The 23,384-nt window shown below is 48.0% G+C and overlaps 1 protein-coding gene across 2 annotated transcripts in view; it reads left to right on the plus strand.

Annotated features, from left to right (window-relative positions):
- The window catches only part of EPHX2 (epoxide hydrolase 2), a 41,755-nt gene that overhangs the window by 13,172 nt on the left and 5,199 nt on the right, over window positions 1-23,384 (plus strand). For both annotated transcript variants that reach the window (XM_059837276.1, XM_059837277.1), the window contains 13 exons: window positions 1,908-1,982; window positions 3,938-4,033; window positions 4,158-4,236; window positions 8,297-8,331; window positions 9,286-9,312; window positions 10,097-10,182; window positions 13,405-13,516; window positions 17,127-17,201; window positions 18,477-18,522; window positions 19,297-19,399; window positions 19,494-19,563; window positions 20,444-20,524; window positions 21,900-21,958. In XM_059837276.1, the coding sequence (XP_059693259.1) occupies window positions 1,908-1,982; window positions 3,938-4,033; window positions 4,158-4,236; window positions 8,297-8,331; window positions 9,286-9,312; window positions 10,097-10,182; window positions 13,405-13,516; window positions 17,127-17,201; window positions 18,477-18,522; window positions 19,297-19,399; window positions 19,494-19,563; window positions 20,444-20,524; window positions 21,900-21,958 (944 nt within the window). The remainder of the gene's footprint in view (window positions 1-1,907; window positions 1,983-3,937; window positions 4,034-4,157; window positions 4,237-8,296; window positions 8,332-9,285; window positions 9,313-10,096; window positions 10,183-13,404; window positions 13,517-17,126; window positions 17,202-18,476; window positions 18,523-19,296; window positions 19,400-19,493; window positions 19,564-20,443; window positions 20,525-21,899; window positions 21,959-23,384) is intronic.

Consider the following 23,384-nt stretch of genomic DNA (forward strand, 5'->3'; position numbering starts at 1 on the left):
CCATGGATGGAGATGATTCCGTGATGGGGGTCCCGCAGCTGCCGGGCCGGGAGGAGTCCTGAATTCCTGATCCCGAACCCCGAAAGTCCCAAACCCCAAATCCTGAATCCCTGATCCCAACCCCGAAATCCCTGATCCCAAACCCCAAATCTTAAATCCCAAATCCTGGATCCCAAATCCCAAACCCCCCAAAAATCTCCAGATCCCAAACCTCAAATCCCAAACCCCAATTCCCAGATCCTAAACCCTGAATCCCAAATCTCAAACCCCAGATCCCAAAGTCCTTGATCCTAAATCCCAAATCCCTGATCCCAAATCCCCAGTCCCAAAATCCAAACCCCAGATCCCAAAGTCCTTGATCCTAAATCCCAAATCCCTGATCCCAAATCCCCAGTCCCAAACTCCAAACCCCAAATCCCAAAATCCCTGATCCCAAACCCCAAAAGTCCCAAATCCTGAATCCTGTGCTGGTAGTCCCACAGCTGCTGGGCTGGGATGAGCCCCAAATCCCTGACCCCAAATCCCAAATCCCTGATCCCTGACCTTAAATCCCCAATCCCCAAATCCCTGATCCCAAATCCCAAATCCCTGATCCCTGACCTTAAATCCCCAATCCCCAAATCCCTGATCCCAATTCTCGAATCTGTGATCCCGAACCCCAAATTCCTGATCCCAAATCCCTGATCCTGAGCCCCAAACCCCAAAGTCCCAGATCCCAAATCCCAAATCCCAGATCCTAAACCCCAATCCGCAAAATCCCAATTCCCAGAATTCCCAGAATTCCCAGAGTTCCCAGCCCTCAGTCCCTGCTCCTGGTGCAGTTCCTAGGCCGGGAGGAGCCCCAAATCCCAAATCTCTGATCTCCAATCCTAAATCCCAAAATCCCAAACCCCAAATCCCCAAAAGTCCCAAACCCCAGAATCCCCAGAATCCCCAGAATTCCCAGAGTTCCCAGAATTCCCAGAGTTCCCAGCCCCCAATCCCTGCTCCCCGGCTGCAGCTGCTGGGCTGGGCGAAGCCCCAAATCCGTGATCCCCGATCCCTGATCCCAAATCCCAGAAGTCCCAGATCCCCAAAATCCCAAACCCTAGAATTCCCAGAATCCCCAGAATTCCCAGAATTCCCAGACCCATTCCCAGAATTCCCACTCGCTGCTGCGGGTGCAGCTGCTGGGACGCGTGGAGCCCCAAATCCCAGATCCCAAATCCCAAACCCCAGATCCCAAACCCCAGAATTCTCAGAATCCCCAGAATTCCCAGAATTCCCACTCGCTGCCCCAGCTGCAGCTGCTGGATCGGGAGGAGCCCCAAATCCCTAATCCCTGATCCCAAATCCCAAACCCCAGATCCCAAATCCTTAAAGTCCCAGATCCCGAACCCCAGAACTCCCAGAATCCCCAGAATTCCCAGAATTCCCAGACCCATTCCCAGAATTCCCACTCCCTGCTCCGGCTGCAGCTGCTGGGCTGGGAGGAGCCCCAAATCCCTGATCCCAAATGCCAAACCCCAGATCCCAAATCCCCAAAAGTCCCAGTTCCCTGACCCCAGAATTCCCAGAATTCCCAGAATCCCCAGAATTCCCAGAATCCCCAGAACCATTCCCAGAGTTCCCAGAGTCCCCAGAATTCCCAGAGTTCCCAGAATTCCCAGAATCCCCAGAATCCCCAGAATCCCCAGAATTCCCAGAATTCCCAGAATTCCCAGAATCCCCAGAGTCCCCAGAATCCCCAGAATTCCCAGAATCCCCAGAATTCCCAGAATCCCCAGAATCCCCAGAATTCCCAGAATCCCCAGAATCCCCAGAATTCCCAGAATCCCCAGAACTCCCAGAATTCCCAGAACCCCCAGAGTTCCCAGAGTCCCCAGAATTCCCAGAGTTCCCAGAATTCCCAGAATCCCCGGGTGCAGCTGCAGGTCGGGGCGGAGGCGCTGCCGGAGCCGATCGCTCCCGAGGAGGTGGCGCACGGATACGTCAACATCCGGGTACGGACACGGCGCCGGGACCGACGGGAAGCCCGGCCCGGATCGCCTGGGATCCGCTGGGATCCGCTGGGATCTGCTGGGAATTCCAGGCTGGCATCCCAGTCTGGGATCTTCTAGGATCTTCTGGGAATCGGGGCTGGGGTCTCCTGGGATCTGGGAATGGCGGGGGTCTGGGAATCCAGGCTGGGATCGGCTGGGAATCTGGGAATGGGTGGAATTCCAGGCTGGGATCTTCCTGGATCTGGGAATTGTTGGGATCTGGGAATGGTTGGGATCCTCTGGGAATGGCTGGGAATCCAGGCTGGGATCTTCTGGGAATCCAGGCTAGGCTCTTCTGGAATCTTCTGGGATCTGGGAATGGGTGGGATCTTCTAGGACTGGCTGGGAATTCCAGGCTGGGATCTCCTGGGAGTCAGGGCTGGGATCTCCTGGGGTCTGGGAATGGCTGGGATTCCAGGCTGGGATCTTGTGGGAATGGCTGGGAATTCAGGGTGGGATCTTCTGGGATCTGGGAATGGCTGGGATCCTCTGGGAGTGGCTGGGATCTCCTGGGATCTTCTGGGAATTCCAGGCTGGGATGTGGAAATCTGGGCTGGGATCTTCTGGGAATGGCTGGGATTCCAGCCCGGGATCGGCTGGGAATCCAGGCTGGGATCAGCTGGGATCTTCTGGGACTGGGGATTTGGGAATGGCTGTGATCTTCTGGGAATGAGTGGGATCCCAGGCTGGGATCTCCCGGGATCTTCTGGGAACACCTGGGATCTTCTGGGATCCTCTGGGAATCCAGGCTGGGATCCGGGAATCTGGGCTGGGATCAGCTGAGATGGTCTGGGAATGAGTGGAATTCCAGGCTGGGATCTTCTGGGATCTTCCGGGAACGGTTGGGATTCCAGGCTGAGATCTGGGAATGGGTGGGATCTTCTGGGAATCCAGGCTGGGGTCTGGGAATCTGTGCTGGGATCTCCTGGGATCTCCTGGGATTTGGGAATGGCTGGGGTCTGGGAATCCAGGCTGGGATCTTCTGGGAATCCAGACTAGGTTCCTCTGGGATCTTCTGGGATCTGGGAATAGGTGGGATCTTCTGCGACTGACTGGCTGGGAATTCCAGGCTGGGATCTCCTGGGAATCTGGGCTGGGGTCTTCTGGGGTCTGGGAATGGCTAGGATTCCAGGCTGGGATCAGGGAGTGGGTGGGATCTTCTGGGAATGGCTGGGATTCCAGGCTGGGATCTTCTGGGATCTGGGATTCCAGCGGGGATCTGGGCATGGCTGTGATTCAAGCCTTGGATATTCCAGGGTCTGGGAATGGGTGGAATTCTGGGACGGGATCTGGGACTGGCTGGGGATTCCAGGCTGGGGTCTGGGAATCCAGGCCGGGATCTTCTGGGAGTGCCTGGCATTCCAAGGCTGGGATCTTCCAGGATCTGGGAGTGGCTGGGATCTGGGAATGGCCGGGATCTGGGAATCCAGGCCAGGATCTGGGAGTCCAGGCCAGGGTCTGGGAATCTGGCCTGGGATCTGGGAATCCGGGCTGGGATCTTCTGGGATCCAGGAATGGCTGGGATCTGGGAATAGCTGGGATCTGGGAATCCAGGCTGGGATCTGGGAATGCGGGCTGGGATCTGAGAATCCGGGCTGGGATCTGGGAATTCAGGCTGGGATCTGGGAATGGCCGGAATCTGGGAATGGCTGGGATTCCAGGCTGGGATCTCCCGGGATCTGGGAACGTTCCCGGCATTCCCAGTTCCCCCCCTCTCCCAGGCGGGCGTGTGGGTGCACTTTGCGGGATCTTCTGGGAATAGACGGGAATCCAGGCTGGGATCTTCCAGAACCTGGGAATCCAGGCTGGGATCTGGGAATGGGTGAGAATCCAGGCGGGGATCTCCCGGGATCTGGGAACATTCTGGAAGGGCTGTTGTTCCCGGCTCCATGCGGCATTCCCGGTTTTTTCCGCAGCCGGGCGTGCGGCTGCACTTCGCCGAGCTGGGCCGGGGCCCCGCCCTCTGCCTGTGCCACGGATTCCCCGAGTCCTGGCTCGCCTGGCGCTTCCAGGTCCGCCCCAGAACCCCCCAGAACATTCCAGAACATTCCCCCGAGGCGCATCCCCGGAATTCCGGGGGGAGTTCATTTTTTGGGAATTTTTTGGGAATTTTTTTGGGGATTTTTGTGGCGGCAGATGCTGGAGCTGGCCCGGGCCGGGTTCCGCGTGATCGCCCTGGAGATGAAGGGGTACGGGGAGAGCAGCGCCCCCAGCGGTGAGCAATTAATTAGTAATGGGAGCTAATTAATAATGATGGGAGTTAATTAATAATGGGAGATGAAGGGGTGCGGGGAGAGCAGCGCCCCCAGCGGTGATCAATTAATTAGTAATGGGAGCTAATTAATAATGATGGGAGTTAATTAACAATGGGAGATGACGGGGTATGGCGAGAGCAGCGCCCCCAGCGGTGAGCAATTAATTAGTAATGGGAGCTAATTAATAATGATGGGAGGTAATTAATAATGGGAGATGAAGGGGTACGGGGAGAGCAGCGCGCCCAGCGGTGAGCAATTAATTAGTAATGGGAGCTAATTAATAATGATGGGAGTTAATTAATAATGGGAGATGAAGGGGTACGGGGAGAGCAGCGCCCCCAGCGGTGAGCAATTAATTAGTAATGGGAGCTAATTAATAATGATGGGAGTTAATTAATAATGGGAGATGAAGGGGTACGGGGAGAGCAGCGCCCCCAGCGGTGAGCAATTAATTAGTAATGGGAGCTAATTAATAATGATGGGAGTTAATTAATAATGGGAGATGAAGGGGTACGGGGAGAGCAGCGCCCCCAGCGGTGAGCAATTAATTAGTAATGGGAGCTAATTAATAATGATGGGGGTTAATTAATAATGGGAGATGAAGGGGTACGGGGAGAGCAGCGCCCCCAGCGGTGAGCTATTAATTAGTAATGGGAGCTAATTAATAATGATGGGGGTTAATTAATAATGGGAGATGAAGGGGTACGGCGAGAGCAGCGCCCCCAGCGGTGAGCAATTAATTAGTAATGGGAGCTAATTAATAATGATGGGAGTTAATTAATAATGGGAGATGAAGGGGTACGGGGAGAGCAGTGCCCCCAGCGGTGAGCAATTAATTAGTAATGGGAGCTAATTAATAATGATGGGAGTTAATTAATAATGGGAGAAGAAGGGGTACGGGGAGAGCAGCGCCCCCCAGCGGTGAGCAATTAATTAGTAATGGGAGCTAATTAATAATGATGGGAGTTAATTAATAATGGGAGATGAAGGGGTACGGGGAGAGCAGCGCCCCCAGCGGTGAGCAATTAATTAGTAATGGGAGCTAATTAATAATGATGGGGATTAATTAATAATGGGAGATGAAGGGGTACGGGGAGAGCAGTGCCCCCAGCGGTGAGCAATTAATTAGTAATGGGAGCTAATTAATAATGATGGGAGTTAATTAATAATGGGAGATGAAGGGGTGCGGGGAGAGCAGCGCCCCCAGCGGTGAGCAATTAATTAGTAATGGGAGCTAATTAATAATGATGGGAGTTAATTAATAATGGGAGATGAAGGGGTACGGGGAGAGCAGCGCCCCCAGCGGTGAGCAATTAATTAGTAATGGGAGCTAATTAATAATGATGGGAGTTAATTAATAAGGGAGATGAAGGGGTACGGGGAGAGCAGCGCCCCCAGCGGTGAGCAATTAATTAGTAATGGGAGCTAATTAATAATGATGGGAGTTAATTAATAATGGGAGATGAAGGGGTACGGCGAGAGCAGCGCCCCCAGCGGTGAGCAATTAATTAGTAATGGGAGCTAATTAATAATGATGGGAGGTAATTAATAATGGGAGATGAAGGGGTACGGGGAGAGCAGCGGCCCCAGCGGTGAGCAATTAATTAGTAATGGGAGTTAATTAATAATGATGGAAGTTAATTGATAATGGGAGATGAAGGGGTACGGCGAGAGCAGCGCCCCCAGCGGTGAGCACCGGAACTGCAACTGGGAATTAATTAGTAATGGGGGTTAATTAATAATGATGGGAGTTAATTAATAATGGGAGAAGAAGGGGTACGGGGAGAGCAGCGCCCCCAGCGGTGAGCAATTAATTAGTAATGGGAGCTAATTAATAATGATGGGAGTTAATTAATAATGGGAGATGAAGGGGTACGGGGAGAGCAGCGCCCCCAGCGGTGAGCAATTAATTAGTAATGGGAGCTAATTAATAATGATGGGAGTTAATTAATAATGGGAGATGAAGGGGTACGGGGAGAGCAGCGCCCCCAGCGGTGAGCAATTAATTAGTAATGGGAGCTAATTAATAATGATGGGAGTTAATTAATAATGGGAGATGAAGGGGTACGGGGAGAGCAGCGCCCCCAGCGGTGAGCAATTAATTAGTAATGGGAGCTAATTAATAATGATGGGAGTTAATTAATAATGGGAGAAGAAGGGGTACGGGGAGAGCAGCGCCCCCCAGCGGTGAGCAATTAATTAGTAATGGGAGCTAATTAATAATGATGGGAGTTAATTAATAATGGGAGATGAAGGGGTACGGGGAGAGCAGCACCCCCAGCGGTGAGCAATTAATTAGTAATGGGAGCTAATTAATAATGATGGGAGTTAATTAATAATGGGAGATGAAGGGGTACGGGGAGAGCAGCGCGCCCAGCGGTGAGCAATTAATTAGTAATGGGAGCTAATTAATAATGATGGGAGTTAATTAATAATGGGAGATGAAGGGGTACGGGGAGAGCAGCGCCCCCCGCGGTGAGCACCGGAACTGGGAATTAATTAATAATGGGGGTAATTAATAATGATGGGAATTAATGATGGGAATTCCCTGATGGGACGGGAATTCTGGGATGGGGTCAGAATTTTGGGAATTCCAGGATAGGATTGGGAATTCCGGGAATTCCGGGATGGGATTGGGATTCTGGGACGAACTGGGAATTCTGGGATGACCTTGGGAATTCTGGGATGGGGTCGGGATTCCAGGAATTCCAGGATGGAAGAGGAATTTCAGGATGGACTGGGAATTCTGGGATGGGGTCGGAATTCTGGGATGGGATTGGGATTCTGGGATCAACTGGGAATTCCGGGATTGGATTGGAATTCTGGGGTGGGGTCAGAAGTCCAGGAATTCCGGGAGGGGGTTGGGAATTTTGGGAATTCCAGGATGGGATTGGGAATTCTGGGATCTGTTGGGAATTCCAGGAAGGGGTCAGGAATTCCGGGATGGGATGGGAACTCTGGGATGGGGTCAGGAATTCCAGGGTGGGATCGGAATTCCGGGAATTCTCTGAGGGGGTCGGGAGTCTGGGATGGGGTTGGAATTCCAGGAATTCTGAGATAAAATCAGCATTCTGGGATGGGAATTCCGGGAATTCTGGGATGGGAATTCCGGGAATTCCGGGATGGGATTGGAATTCTGGGACCTGTCGGGAATTCTGGGAGGGGCTCAGGAATTCCGGGAATTCCAGGAGGGGGTGAGGAATTCTGGGATGGGATCGGAATTCTGGGATGGGGGTCGGGATTTCCAGGGTGGGGTCAGAATTTTGGGAATTCTGTGATGGGTTTGGAATTCTAGGGTCAACTGGAAATTTTGGGATGGGAATTTTGGGATGGGAATTCCAGGATGGGGTCCGGAATTCTGGGATGGGACGGGAATTCTGGGATGGGGTCGGAATTTTGGGAATTCCAGGATAGGATTGGGAATTCCGGGAATTCTGGGATGGGATTGGGATTCCGGGACAAACTGGGAATTCTGGGATGAGATTGGGAATTCTGGGATGGGGTCGGGATTCCAGGAATTCCGGGATGGAACGGGAATTTCAGGATGGACTGGGAATTCTGGGATGGGGTCGGAATTCCGGGATGGGGTTGGAATTTTTAGGAATCCTCTCCGGATCATCCGGGAGATTTTCTGCTCCTCCTGGGCAGGGTCTGGGGGTGGAGCCGTGGGGAAAAATCCCGGGAAAAAAATCGTGGGATAAAAAAAATCCTGGGGGGAAAAAAATGGGGAAAAAAAATTGGGAAAATAAAAATCCGTGGGGAAAAATAATGGGAAAAAAATTGTGGGAAAAAGGGAAAAAAAATTGTGGAAGGAAAAAACTTTAAAAAAAAATAAAAAAGAGGGGAAAAGGTGGAAGAAAAATTCTGGGAGAAAAAAATGGTGGGAAAAAATGTTCGTGGGAAAATCTTGGGAATAAAAATGGTGGGGGAAAAAATGGGAAAAAAATCCTGGAAAAAAATATCCTGGGAAACCAAAATTCCTGGGGAAAGGAACTCCTGGAATTTCTTCCTCCCCTGCAGATATCTGGGAATATTCCCAGGAGCAGATCTGCAAGGTGAGCCCTTCCGGAATCCCGGCGCTGGGAGGGATCCGGTCCTGATGATCCCGATCCCATGGATCCCGATCCTGATCTCATCCAGATCCCGCTGATCCTGATACAAATGATCCCGGTCCCAACTGGATTTGATCCCAGTCCTGCTGATCCCAATCCAACTCATCCCAACCCCGATCCCGCTGATCCCAATGATCCCGATCTGATCCCCATCCCACTGATCCCACTCCCGATCTGATCCCAATCCCAGTGATCCCAGTCCCAATGGGATCTGATCTCGAGCTCGCTGATCCCCATCCATCTGATCCCAATCCCAGTGATCCCAATCCCGATCCCGATCTGATCCTGATCCCACTGATCCCAGTGATCCCAATGTGACCCCAAACCCGATGGGATCTGATCCCAATCCCATCCCAATGATCCCGATCTGATCCCGATCCCGCTGATCCTGATACAAATGATCCCAATCCCATTGATCCCGATCCAAATCCGATCCCAGTCCCAGTGACCCCCAATCCCAATGATCCCAATCTGATCCCAATCCCAATGGGATCTGATGCCGATCCCAATGATCCCAATCTAATCCCAATGATCCCAATGATCCCGATCCCACTGATCCCAATCCCAATGAGATCTGATGCCGATCCCACTGATCCCAATGATCCCGACAGGACCTGATCCCGATCCCACAGATCCTGATACAAATGATCCCGATCCCAACGGGATCTGATCCTGATCCCACTGACCCCAATCTAATTCCAATCCCACTGATCCCGATCCCAAGGGGATCTGATCCCAATCCCAATCCCACTGATCCCGATCCCACTGATCCCGATGTGACCCCAATCCCGACGGGATCTGATCCCAATCCCTTCCCGATGATCCCAATCCCAACGGGATCGGATCTGATCCCGCTGATCCCGATGGGATCTGATCCCGATCCCGTCCTTTTCCCAGGATTTCATCACTTTCCTGGATAAACTGGTGAGGATTTGGGATTTGGGGTTTGGGGGATTTTTGGGGCTTTTTGGGATTTTTGGGGTTTGGGATCTGGAGTTGCTATTTGGGATTTTCGGGGTTTGGGATTTTTGGGGTTTGGGAGTTTTGGGATTTGGGGTTTTTGGTGTTTGGGATTTGAGGTCTGGAGTTGGGATTTGGGATTTGCCGTTTGGGATTTTTGGGGTTTGGGATTTTTGGGATTTGGGGATTGAGGTCTGGAGTTGGGATTTGGGATTGGGATCAGGGATTAGGGATTTTGGGGTTTTGGGGATTTTGGGGGTTTGGGGTTTGGGATTTGGGGTTTGGGGCTTGGGATTTGGGATTGGGATTTGGGGTTTGGAATTTGGGATTTGAAGTTTGGGGTTTGGGATTTGGGATTGGGATCTGGGATTGGGATTTGGGATTTGGGGTTTGGGATTTGGGATTGGAATTTGGGCTTTGGGGTTTGGGATTTCGCTTTTTTGGGATCTGAGTTTGGGATTTGGGATTGGGATTTGGAGTTTGGAATTTAGGATTTGGGATTTGAAATTTGGGGGTTGGGATTTGGGATTGGGATTTGGGGTTTGGGATTTGGGATTTGGGGTTCGGAATTTGGGATTAGGGATTTGGGATTTGAGATTTGGGATTTCGCTTTTTTGGGATTTGGGATTTGGGGGTTGGGATTTGTGTTTTGTGTTTGGGGTTTTGGGGATTTTGGGGGATTTTTGGGGTTTGGGATTTGGGGATTTTGGGGGATTTTTGGGGTTTGGGATTTGTCCCTTTCCCGCAGGGAATCCCTCAGGTGATCCTGGTTGGCCACGACTGGGGCGGGGCCATGGCCTGGAACGTGGCTCTGTTCTACCCCGAGCGGCTCCGGTGAGCGAGGCCCAAACCCCGCAGCCCAGAGCCATCCCATGGCAAAAACCCCGCCGGGAAATCCCAAAAACCCAATCCTGAAACCCCGTCAGGAATAAAACCCAATCCTAAAACCCTGTCAGAAATAAAATCCCAATCCTGAAACCCTGTCAGGAATAAAAACCTCAATCCTAAAACCCCATCAGAAATAAAAACCCAATCCTAAAATCCCATCGTAAATAAAACCCAATCCTAAAACCCCATTGTAAATAAAACCCAATCCTGAAACCCTGTCAGGAATAAAAACCCAATCCCAAAACCCCGCCAGGAATAAAAACCCAATCCTAAAACCCCATCAGAAATAAAACCCAATCCTAAAATCCCATCAGAAATAAAACCCCATCCTAAAATCCCATCAGAAATAAAACCCAATCCTGAAACCCTGTCAGGAATAAAACCCAATCCTAAAACCCCGTCAGAAATAAAAACCCAATCCTGAAACCCCATCAGGAATAAAACCCAATCCTAAAACCCCGTCAGAAATAAAATCCCAATCCTAAAACCCCATTGTAAATAAAACCCAATCCTAAAACCCCATTGTAAATAAAACCCAGTCCTAAAATCCCATCAGAAATAAAAATCCAATCCTAAAACCCCGTCAGGAATAAAAACCCCGTAACGAAATCCCACAATAAATAAAAGCCCCATCACAAAAATCCCATAATGAATAAAAATCCCATAATAAAAACCCCATAATGAATAAAAATCCCATAATAAATAAAACCCCATAATAATTAAAATCCCCATAACAAAAACCCCATAATAAAAACCCCATAATAATTAAAATCCCCATAACAAAAATCCCATCATAAATAAAAACCCCATAACGAAAATCCCATAACAAACAAAAATCCCATAATAAAAACCCCAAAATGAATAAAAATCCCATAATAAATAAAAACCCATAATAATTAAAATCCCCATAACAAAAATCCCACAATAAACAAAAATCCCATAACAAAAATCCCATAATAAACAAAAATCCCATCATAATCAAAAATCCAATAACAAAAATCCCGTAACAAAAATCCCTTAATAAACGAAAATCCCATAACAAAAATCCCATAACAAAAATCCCATAATAAATAAAAACCCCATAACAAAAATCCATAATAAACAAAAATCCCATAACAAAAACCCCATAATTAAATAAAAATCCCATAACAAAAATCCCATAGTACACAAAAACCCCATAACAAAAATCCCATCATAAATAAAAATCCCATAATGAATAAAGATCCCATAACAGAAATGCCACAATAAACCAAAATCCCATCATAAAAACCCCATAATAAAAATCCCATAATAAACATCCCATAACAAAAATCACATTAAAAAAAACCCATAATAAATAAAAACCCCATAATAATTAAAAACCCCATAACAAAAATCCCATAATAATTAAAAACCCCATAACAGAAATCCCATAACAAACAAAAATCCCATAATAAAAACTCCACAATAAATAAAAATCCCATAATAAATAAAAACCCATAATAATTAAAATCCCCATAACAAAAATCCCATTAAAAAAACCCCATAATAAATAAAAACCCCATAATAATTAAAAACCCCATAACAAAAATACCACAGTAAATAAAAATCCCATAACAAAAATCCCATAATGAATAAAAATCCCATAATAAATAAAAACCCATAATAATTAAAAATCCCATAATAAAAATCCCATAATAAATAAAAACCCATAATAAACAAAAAACCCCATAACAAAAATCCCATAATAAATAAAAACCCCATCACAAAAATCCCACAGTAAATAAAAATCCCATAACAAAAATCCCATAATGAATAAAAATCCCATAATAAATAAAAACCCATAATAATTAAAAATCCCATAATAAAAATCCCATAATAAATAAAAACCCATAATAAACAAAAAACCCCATAACAAAAATCCCATAATAAATAAAAACCCCATCACAAAAATCCCACAGAAAGTAAAAACCCCATAACAAAAATCCCATAACGAAAACCCCATAATAAATAAAAACCCCATAATTATTAAAAACCCCACAATAATTAAAAACCCCATGACAAAAATACCACAGTAAATAAAAATCCCATCACAAAAATCCCATAATAAAAACCCCATAATGAATAAAACTCCCATAATAATTAAAAACCCCGTAACAAAAATCCCATCATAAACGAAAATTCCATAACAAAAATCCCATAATAAAAACCCCATAATGAATAAAACTCCCATAATAATTAAAAACCCCACAGTGAATAAAAATCCCATAATAAATAAAAACCCCATAATAATTAAAATCCCCCTAACAAAAATCCCACAATAATTAAAAATCCCATAACAAAAATCCCATAATGAATAAAAATCCCATAACAAAAATCCCATAATGAACAAAAATCCCATAACAGAAATCCCATCATAAAAATCCCACAATAAATAAAAACCCCATAATAATTAAAAACCCCATCAAAAAAATCCCATCATAAATAAAAACCCCATAATAATTAAAAACCCCATAACAAAAATCCCACAATAAAAACCCCACAATAAATAAAAATCCCACAATAAATAAAAACCCATAAAAATTAAAATCCCCATAACAAAATTCCCATAACAAACAAAAATCCCATAATAAAAGCCCCATAATGAATAAAAATCCCATAATAAATAAAAAGCCACAATAATTAAAAACCCCATAACAAAAATCCCATCATAAATAAAAACCCCATAACAGAAATCCCATAACAAACAAAAATCCCATAATAAAAATCCCATAATGAATAAAAATCCCATAACAAAATCCCATAATTAAAATCCCATAATAAAGAAAAACCCCATAATAATTAAAAACCCCATAACAAAAATCCCACAATAAATAAAAACCCGTAACAAAAATCCCATAACACACAAAAATCCCATAACAAAAATCCCATAATGAATAAAAATCCCATAACAGAAATCCCATAATAAAAATCCCATAACAAACAAAAATCCCATCACAAAAATCCCATAACAGAAATCCCATAATAAAAATCCCATAATAAACAAAAATCCCATAATGAGCCCATTATAAATAAAAACCCCATAACCCAGCCCCCATAGCCCAAATCCCCCATGGATCCCCCCAGATCCCCTATAGATCCCCTATAGATCCCCTATAGATCCCCTATAGATCCCCTGTGTGGTTTTAGGGGCGTGGCCGTGCTGAACACGCCCTTCCGGCCGCCCGACCCCGACTCCGACGTCCTGGAGAAGCTGGGGCGGATCCCGGAATTCGAGTACCAGCTCTACTTCCAGGAGCCGGTGGGACCCCGAATCCTGATCCTAAATCCCAAATCCCAAAAATCCTCAATCCCTAAAATCCTAAATCCTGATCCTAAATCCCAAATATCACAAATCCTGATCCTAAATCCCAAATCCTGATCCTAAATCCCCCAAATCCTGGTCCTAAATCCCAAATCCTGATCCTGAATCACCAAATCCTGATCCTAAATCCCAAATCCTAAATCCCCAAAATCCCAAATCCTGATCCTAAACCACCAAATCCTGATCCTAAACCCCCAAAATCCCAAAAATCCTGATCCTAAATCCCAAATCCTGATCCTAAACCGCCAAATCCTGATCCTAAATCCCAAATCCTGATCCTAAACCACCAAATCCTGATCCTAAATCCCCAAAATCCCAAATCCTGATCCTAAATCCCCAAATCCTGACCCTAAATCCCAAATCCTGATCCTCAATCCCAAATATCACAAATCCTGATCCTAAATCCCAAATCCTGATCCTAAATCCCCCAAATCCTGGTCCTAAATCCCAAATCCTGATCCTGAATCACCAAATCCTGATCCTAAATCCCAAATCCTGATCCTGAATCACCAAATCCTGATCCTAAATCCCAAATCCTAAATCCCCAAAATCCCAAATCCTGATCCTAAACCACCAAATCCTGATCCTAAACCCCCAAAATCCCAAAAATCCTGATCCTAAATCCCAAATCCTGATCCTAAACCGCCAAATCCTGATCCTAAATCCCAAATCCTGATCCTAAACCACCAAATCCTGATCCTAAATCCCCAAAATCCCAAATCCTGATCCTAAATCCCCAAATCCTGACCCTAAATCCCAAATCCTGATCCTCAATCCCAAATATCACAAATCCTGATCCTAAATCCCAAATCCTGATCCTAAACCCCCCAAATCCTGGTCCTAAATCCCAAATCCTGATCCTGAATCACCAAATCCTGATCCTAAATCCCAAATCCTGATCCTGAATCACCAAATCCTGATCCTAAATCCCAAATCCTAAATCCCCAAAATCCCAAATCCTGATCCTAAACCACCAAATCCTGATCCTAAACCCCCAAAATCCCAAAAATCCTGATCCTAAATCCCAAATCCTGATCCTAAACCGCCAAATCCTGATCCTAAATCCCAAATCCTGATCCTAAATCCCCAGATCCTGACCCTAAATCCCAAATCCTGATCCTCAATCCCAAATATCCCAAATCCTGATCCTAAATCCCAAATCCTGATCCTAAACCACCAAATCCTGATCCTAAACCCCCAAAATCCCAAAAATCCTGATCCTAAATCCCAAATCCTGATCCTAAATCCCAAATCCTGATCCTAAACCGCCAAATCCTGATCCTAAACCCCCAAAATCCCAAATCCTGATCCTAAATCCCAAATCCTGATCCTCAATCCTTAAAATCCCAAATCCTGATCCTAAATCCCAAATCCTAAATCCCAAATATCCCAAATCCTGATCCTAAATCCCAAATCCTGATCCTAAAGCGCCAAATTCTGATCCTAAACCCCCAAAATCCCAAAAATCCTGATCCTAAATCCCAAAAATCCTCAATCCCCAAAAATCCCAAATCCTGATCCTAAATCCCAAATCCTAAATCCCAAATCCCAAATATCCCAAATCCTGATCCTAAATCCCCAAATCCTGATCCTAAATCCCCAAATCCTGATCCTGGTCCTAAATCCCAAATCCTGATCCTAAATCCCCAATCCTGATCCTAAAACCCAAATCCTGATCCTAAATCCCCAAATCCTGATCCTAAATCCCCAAAATCCCAAATCCTCATCCTAAATCCCAAATATCCCAAATCCTGATCCTAAATCCCCAAATCCTGATCCTGAATCCCCAAATCCTGATCCTAAATCCCCAAAATCCCAAATCCTGATCCTCAACCCCCAAAATCCCAAATCCTGATCCTAAATCCCAAATATCCCAAATTCCAAATCCTCAATCCCCAAAATCACAAAAATATCCCAAATCCTCATCCTCAATCTCCAAAATCCCAAATCCTCATCCTAAATCCCAAATATCCCAAATCCTGATCCTAAATCCCAAATCCTGATCCTCAACCCCCAAAATCCCAAATCCTGATCCTAAATCCCCAAATCCTGATCCTCAATCCCAAATCCTGGTCCTAAATCCCCAAAATCCCAAATTCCAAATCACAAATCCCCAAAATCACAAAAATATCCCAAATCCTCATCCTAAATCCCAAACTCCAAATCCCAAAAATCCCCAAAATCCCAAACCCGAAATCCCTGATCCCAAATCCCAAAATTCCAAACCCCAAACCCCAAACTCGAATTCCAAACCCCAAATTCCAAACCCCAAAAGCCCAAACCCCAAAAATCTGAAAAAACCCCAAATCCCAAATCCCAAAAAATCCGAAACACCAAATCCCAAATCCCAAATCCTGTATCCCAAAAATCCCCAAAATCCCAAACTCCAAACCCCAAATCCCAAAAACCCCAAATCCCATAAATCCCAAATCCCCTAATCCCAAATCCTGAAGCCCAAACCCCAAATCCCAAACCCTGATGGTTTTGGGATCAGGATCAGGATTGGGGTTTGGGATCTGGGATCTGGGATTTGGGATCTGGGGGTTCGGAGTTTGGGATTTTTGGGATTTGGAGTTTGGGGGTTGGGATCTGGGATTTATGGGATTTGGGTTTTTTGGGATTTGGGGTTGATCCCTGTGGTTTTGGGGTTTTTCCTGGTGATTTTGGGATCTGATCCCACTGTTTTTGGGATGCCGGATCGGGATCGGGATTGGGGTTTGGGATTTGGGGTTTGGGATTTGGGGTTTGGGATTTGGGGTTCGGAGTTTGGGGTTTGGGAGTTTTGAGATTTGGAGTTTGGAGTTTGGGTTTGGAATCTGGGATCTAGGATTTGGGATCTATGGGATTTATGGGATTTGGGTTTTTTGGGATTTGGGGTTTGGGATTGGGGGTTTGGGGTTTGGGATTAATCCCGGTGGTTTGGGGGTTTTTCCTGGTGGTTTTGGGATCTGACCCTGCTGTTTTTGGGATCCCAGTCTGGGATCAGGATCGGGATGGGGGTTTGGGATTTGCGGTTTGGGATTTGGGGTTCGGAGTTTGGGATTTTTGGGATCTAGGATTTGGGATTTATGGGATTTGGGTTTTTTTGGGATTTGGGGTTTGGGGATTGGGATTTGGGCTTTTTCCTGGGGTTTTGGGGTCGATCCCGGTGTTTTGGGGTTTCTCCTGGTGTTTTTGGGGTCGATCCCAGTGTTTTGGGGTCGATCCCGGTGTTTTGGAGTCAATCCCTCTGTTTTTGGGGTCGATCCCGGTGTTTTTGGGGTTTCTCCTGGTATTTTTGGGGTCGATCCCACTGTTTTGGGGTTTTTCCCGCTGTTTTTGGGGTCGATCCCACTGTTTTGGGGTCGATCCCGCTGTTTTGGGGATTTCCCGGTGTTTTTGGGGTCGATCTCGGTGTTTTTGGGGTTTCTCCTGGTGTTTTTGGGGTCGATCCCGGTGTTTTGGGGATTTCCTGGTGTTTTTGGGGTTGATCCCGGTGTTTTTGGGGTTTCTCCTGGTGTTTTTGGGGTCGATCCCGGTGTTTTGGGGTTTTTCCCGGTGTTTTTAGGGCGTGGCGGAGGCGGAGCTGGAGAAGGACATCGGGAGGACCCTGAAGATCCTGATCCGATCCTCCAGCCCGGAGGTGATCCCGGGATCTGGGATCTGGGATCCGGGATTTGGGATTGGGGTTGGGAATGGGATGAGGATTGGGATTGGGGTTGGGATTGGGAATGGGGTTGGGATTGGGATTGGGATTGGGATTGGGATTGGGATTGGGATTGGGATTGGGGTTGGGATTGGGATTGGGATTAGGAATGGGGTTGGGATTGGGAATGGGGTTGGGGTTGGGATTGGGATTGGGATTGGATTGGGAATGGGATTGGATTGGGGTTGGGAATGGGAATGGGATTGGGATTGGGATTTGGGATTGGGATGGGATGGGATTGGGATTGGGGTTGGGGTTTGGAATTGGGATTGGGAATGAGATTGGGGTTGGGATTTCATTGGGATTGGATTGGGATTGAGAGGGAATTGGGATTGGGATTGGGAATGGGATTGGGGTTGGGATGAGATTGGGATTGGGATTGGGATTGGGGTTGGGATTGGGGTTGGGATGGGACTGGGGTTTGGAATGTGGTTGGGATTGAGAGGGAATTGGGATTGGGATTGGGATTGGGACTGGGAATGGGATGGGGATTGGGATGGGGTTGGGAATGGGGTTTGGAATTGGGATCGGGACTGGGGGGGAATTGGAATTGGGATTTGGGATTTGGGATAGGGATCAGGGTCAGGAATGGGAATGGGGATGAATTGGGATTGGGTTCGGGATTGGGATGGGATTGGGATTGAGAGTGGGATTGGGATGGGGATTGGGATGGGATTGGGATTGAGGATAGGATGAGATTGGGATTGGATTGGGATCGGGAATGGGATCGGGATTGGGATCGGGAATGGGATGGGTATCAGGATCAGAATTAGCATGGGGATGGGGTTGGGATGGAGATCGGGAATGGGTTTGGGATGGGATTGGGATGGGATCGGGGTTGGGATCGGGATTGGGATCTGGATTGGGATCGGGGTTGGGCTGGGGAATGAGATCAGGGTCGGGATCGGGAATGGGTTTGGGATTGGGATCAACATCGGGAATCGGACCAAAATCAGGATGGGGATTGGGATCGGAGTTGGGATCAGGATGAAGATCAAGACTGGGATCGGGATTGGGATGGGATCGGGATCTGCTCGGGGGCCGGACTGGGATCCCAAAGGAACGGGAAATGCGGGAGTGCTTTTGGAGCGTCCAATGGGATCCCTCACTCTGGGACCATCCCGGATCCCGTTGCTTTCCTGGGATCCCCTGGGGGTGCGGGAATTCCCGGGAATTGGGGATCCCTGCCTGGCTGATCCCCTGATCCCGCAGGATCGGCTCCCCTTCGACCTCAACTTCCACCGCGTCCGGGAGAGAGGTCGGGAACCCGGCAACGGGGGATCCCCCGGGATCTGGGGATCCCTTGGGAATTGGGGGATCACCTGGGAATGGGGGATCCCCTGGGAATTGGGAGATCCTGGGAACGGGGGATCCTGGGAATGGGGGATCCTCTGGGAATAGGGAATTCTGTGCGAATGGGGGATCCCCTGGGAATTGGGGGATCCTCTGGGAATGGGGAATTCTGTGCGAATGGGGGATCCCCTGGGAACTGGGGGATCCTCTGGGATTTGAGGGATCCTGGCAATGGGGGACCCCCTCTGGAATGGGGGATCCTGGGAGTGGGGGATCCTGTGGGGTTACTGGGGATCCCCTGGGATTTGGGGGATCCTGTGGGAATAGGGGATCCCGTGAGATTTGGGGATCCCCTGGGATCCTGGGGATGGGGCGGGATCCAGTGGAATTTGGGGGATTCTGGGGGATTTGGGAATGAGGGATCCTGTGGGATTGGGGGGATCCTGGGGATGGGGGGATCCTGTGGGATTTGGGGATCTGGTGGGGTTTGGGAGTGGGGGATCCTGTGGGAAGGAGGGAATCCTGTGGGATTCCTGGGGAGGGGGGGAAATCCTGTGGGATTTGGGGATCTGGTGGGGTTTGGGGGATCCCGTGGGATTTGGGGATGGGGGGGTCTGATGGGATTTGGGGACCTGGTGGGGTTTGGGAAGGGAGGATCCCCCCGTGGGAGCTGTGGAGATCCCGGGGGATCTGGGGCATCCCTGGAGGGCCCATTGCGGGTGGATCCCTCTCTCTCCAGGGGGTCTCCTGGTGGGATTCCCGGAGGATCCCCCCGTCAGCCGCCTGCTGCCCCCGGCCGTGCTGCACTATTACATCCAGCAGTTCCAGAAATCCGGCTTCAGGTGCCAGCCCGGGACCCACCCGATCCCAGCCCGGATCCCAGCCCGGGATCATTCCCCGGGATCATTCCCAGGGATCATTCCCGGCTTTTCCCAGGGGGCCGCTGAACTGGTACCGGAACATGAGGGAGAACTGGAGCTGGGCCCTGAGCGCCCGGGGCAGGACGGTGAGGGCTGAGCCCTGGCCCCATCCCATAATGATCCCAAACTGATCCTTAGCCTGAGACTGATCCCACCCTGACCCCGGACCCGGCCCCAGCCCATAATGATCCCTGAGCTGATCCCAAACTGATCCTTAGCCTGAGACTGATCCCAGGCCTGATCCCAGCCCCAGCCTCATCCCATAATGATCCCCGAGCCCCATCCCAAACCCAAACCCGATCCCAAACCCCCAAACCGATCCCATAATGATCCCACCCTGAGCCTGATCCCAAACCCAGCCCCATCCCATAATGATCCCAATCCTGATCCAAAACCCAGCCCCATCCCATAATGATCCCAGTCCTGATCCCAAACCCAGCCCCATCCCATAATGATCCCAGTCCTGATCCCAAACCCAGCCCCATCCCATAATGATCCCAGTCCTGATCCCAAACCCAGCCCCATCCCATAATGATCCCAGTCCTGATCCCAAACCCAGCCCCATCCCATAATGATCCCAGTCCTGATCTCAAACCCAGCCCCATCCCATAATGATCCCTGATCCCAAACCCGGCCCCATCCCATAATGATCCCTGATCCCAAACCCAGCCCCATCCCATAATGATCCCTGATCCTGATCCCAAACCCAGCCCCATCCCATAATGATCCCGAGCCTGATCCCAAACCGATCCCCCTTCTGGATCTCCCCAAATCCCCTTGGGATCCCCCAAATCCCATATTCCCCCTGGGGATCCCCCCAAATCCCATTTTATCCCTCGGGATCTCCCCAAATCCCCTCGGGATCCCCCAAATCCCAATTTTCCTCTCGGGATCCCCCAACCCCCCCCCGGATCCTGGCCGGATCCCCGGGATCCGCCCCGATCCGGTTCCGTCTCTCCGGGGCAGATCCCGATCCCGGCGCTGATGGTGACGGCCGGGAGGGATCCGGTGCTGAAGCCCGGCCTCAGCAAGGGCATGGAGAGATGGGTGAGCGGGAAAGGGGGAAAACACCGGGAAAAATGGGGAAAAATTGGGGAAAAAACGTGAAAAATTGGGGAAAAACCTGGGGAGGAACTGGGGGGAAAATGGGGAAAAAATTTGGGGAAAAACGGGGAAAAATTGGGGAAAATTGGGGAAAAAAAGGAAAAAAATTGGGGAAAAATTGGGGAAAAAAGGGGGAAAATTTGGGATAAATCAGGAAAAAGTTAGGGGGAAAATGGGGGAAAATGGGGAAAAAATAGGGAAAAATTGGGGAAAATCACGGGAAAAATTTGGGGAGGACCTGGGGGAAAATGGGGGAAAAATGGGGAAAAAATTGGGGGAAATACAGGGAAAAGTTGGGAGAAATCTGTAAAAAAAGGGGGGGAAAAGGGAAAAATTGGGAAAAAATTGAGGGAAAAGTTGGGGAAAAAATTAAGGGAAATACAGGGAAAAGTTGGGGGAAATCTGGGGAAAAAAGGGGGAAAAAAGGGGACAAAAATGGGAAAAAATTGGGAAAAATATGGGAAAAACCTGGGGAGAAACTGGGGGAAATCTGGGGGGAAAAAGGGGAAAAAATGGGGAAAAAAGTGGAGAAAATACAGAAAAAAGTTGGGGGAAGTCTGGGGGGAAAATCTGGAGGAAATCTGGGGGGAAAAATGGGAAAAAATGGGAAACAAATATGGGAAAAATGGGAAAATATTGGGAAAAAAATGGGAAAAACCTGGGGAGAAACTGGGGGGAAAATGGGGAAAAAATGGGAAAAAAATGGGGGAAAATTCGGGAAAAGTCAGGAAAAAGTTGGGGAAAATCTGGGGAAAAAATCCGGGGACAATCTGGGGGAAAAATGGGGAAAAAATGGGGAAAATTGGGGAAAATGCAGGAAAGAGTTGGGGGAAATCTGGGGAAAAAAATCCGGGGGAAATCTGGGGGGAAAAATGGGAAAAAAATAGGAAAAAAAAGGGAAAAAGCTGGGGAGAATCTGGGGGAAATCTGGGAAAAAAAGGGAAAAAATGGGGAAAGAATGGGAGAAAAATTGTGGGGAAAATTGGGGAAAAAAGGGGAAAAAATGGGGAAAAAATTGGGGAAAAACAGGGAAAAATGGGAGAAAAATTGGGGAAAAGTCAGGAAAAAGTTGGGGAAAAAATTAGGTGAAATACAGGAAAAAGTTGGGGAAAATCTGGGGAAAAATCTGGGGAAAATCTGGGAAAAATTCAGGAAAAAATGGGGAAAATCCAGGAAAAATCCGGGAAAATGATGGGAAGAATCTGGGCAGGATTTGGGAATTTCGGTTGTGGGGGAGGGGTGGGGATGGTAGGAATTGGGGGAATGTTCCGGAAGGTTCCGGCTCCATCCGGGCCCTTCCCGTCCCTTCCCGGCGCAGATCCCGAGGCTGCAGCGTGGCCACATCGAGGACTGCGGCCATTGGACCCAGCTGGAGAGGTGGGCGGGGCCCAGATCCCAGAATTCCCAGAATTCCCCAATCCCAGAATTCCCAGATCCCAAAATTCCCAAATCCCCAAATCCCCAAATTCCCCAATCCTGGAATTCCCAATTCCCAGAAATGTCCAAAATTCCCAAATCCCAAAATTCCCAAAATTCCCCAGTCCCAGAATTCCCAAATCCCAGAAATCTCCAAAATTCCCAAATTCCCCAATCCCAGAATTCCCAAAATCCCAAAATTTCCAGAATTTCCCAATCCCGAAATTCCCAAATCCCGGAATTCCCAAAATCCCCAATCCCAGGGAATTCCCAATTTGGGAACTCCCCAAATTCCCCAATCCCAGAATTTCCATATCCCAAAATTCCCAATTCCCAGAATTCCCCAATCCCAAAATTCCCAATCCCAGAATTCCCAATTCCCAGAAATCTCCAAAATTCCCAAATCTGGAAATCCCCCAAATCCCCAAATTCCCGGAATTCCCAGATTTCCCCAATCCCAAAATCCCCAAATTCCCAATCTTGGAATTCCCAAATCCCCAAAATCCCCAAATTCCCACAATTCCCCAATCCCAAAATTCCCCAAATTCCCAAATCTCAGAATCTCCAAATCCCAAAATTCCCCAATCCCAGAATTCCCAAAATCCCCAAATCCCCAAATTCCCAGAATTCCCCAATCCCAGAATTCCCAGAATCCCCAAATCCCCAAATTCCCCAATCCCAATCTTCCAAAATCTTGGAATTCCCCAATCCCAGAATTCCCAAATCCCAGAAATCTCCGAAATTCCCAAATCTGAGAATTCCCCAAATCCCAAAATTCCCCAAATCCCAGAATTCCCAGAATTCCCCGATCCTGGAATTCCCAATTCCCAGAAATCTCCAAAATTCCCAAATCCGGGAATTCCCGAATCCTCAAATTCCCCAATCCCGGAATTCTCCAAAATTCCCAAATCCTGGAATTCCCCAATCCCGGATTTCCCCGGCCCAAACATTCCCAGGAATCCCCGAATCCCCAAATTCCCGAATCCTGGAATTCCCAAATCCCAGAAATCCTGATCCCAAGGATTCTCAGGAATTCCCCAAAATTCTTCAATCCCCCAAATTCCCAAAATTCCCCCCAAAAATCCCAAAACTCCTGGATCTTGGAATCCCCCAAATTCCCCAATCCCAGAAATTGGGATCCTAAATATTCCCAGAATTCCCAAATCCTGGAATTCCTGAATCCCCAATTCCCAGAATTCCCAAAATTCTCCAGTCCTGGAATTCCCAAATCCCAGAATTCCTGATCCTGAACATTCCCGGGAATTCCTAAATCCTGGAATTCCCCATCCCACATTCTCAAAATTCCTGGGAATTCAACCTCTCAAAAATTCCCAGAAATTCTGGATCCCGAACATTCCCGGGAATTCCAGATCCCAAATCCCCAGAA

Source organism: Haemorhous mexicanus (assembly GCF_027477595.1).
Source record: "Haemorhous mexicanus isolate bHaeMex1 chromosome 3 unlocalized genomic scaffold, bHaeMex1.pri SUPER_3_unloc_2, whole genome shotgun sequence".
NCBI classification, from domain to species: domain Eukaryota; kingdom Metazoa; phylum Chordata; class Aves; order Passeriformes; family Fringillidae; genus Haemorhous; species Haemorhous mexicanus.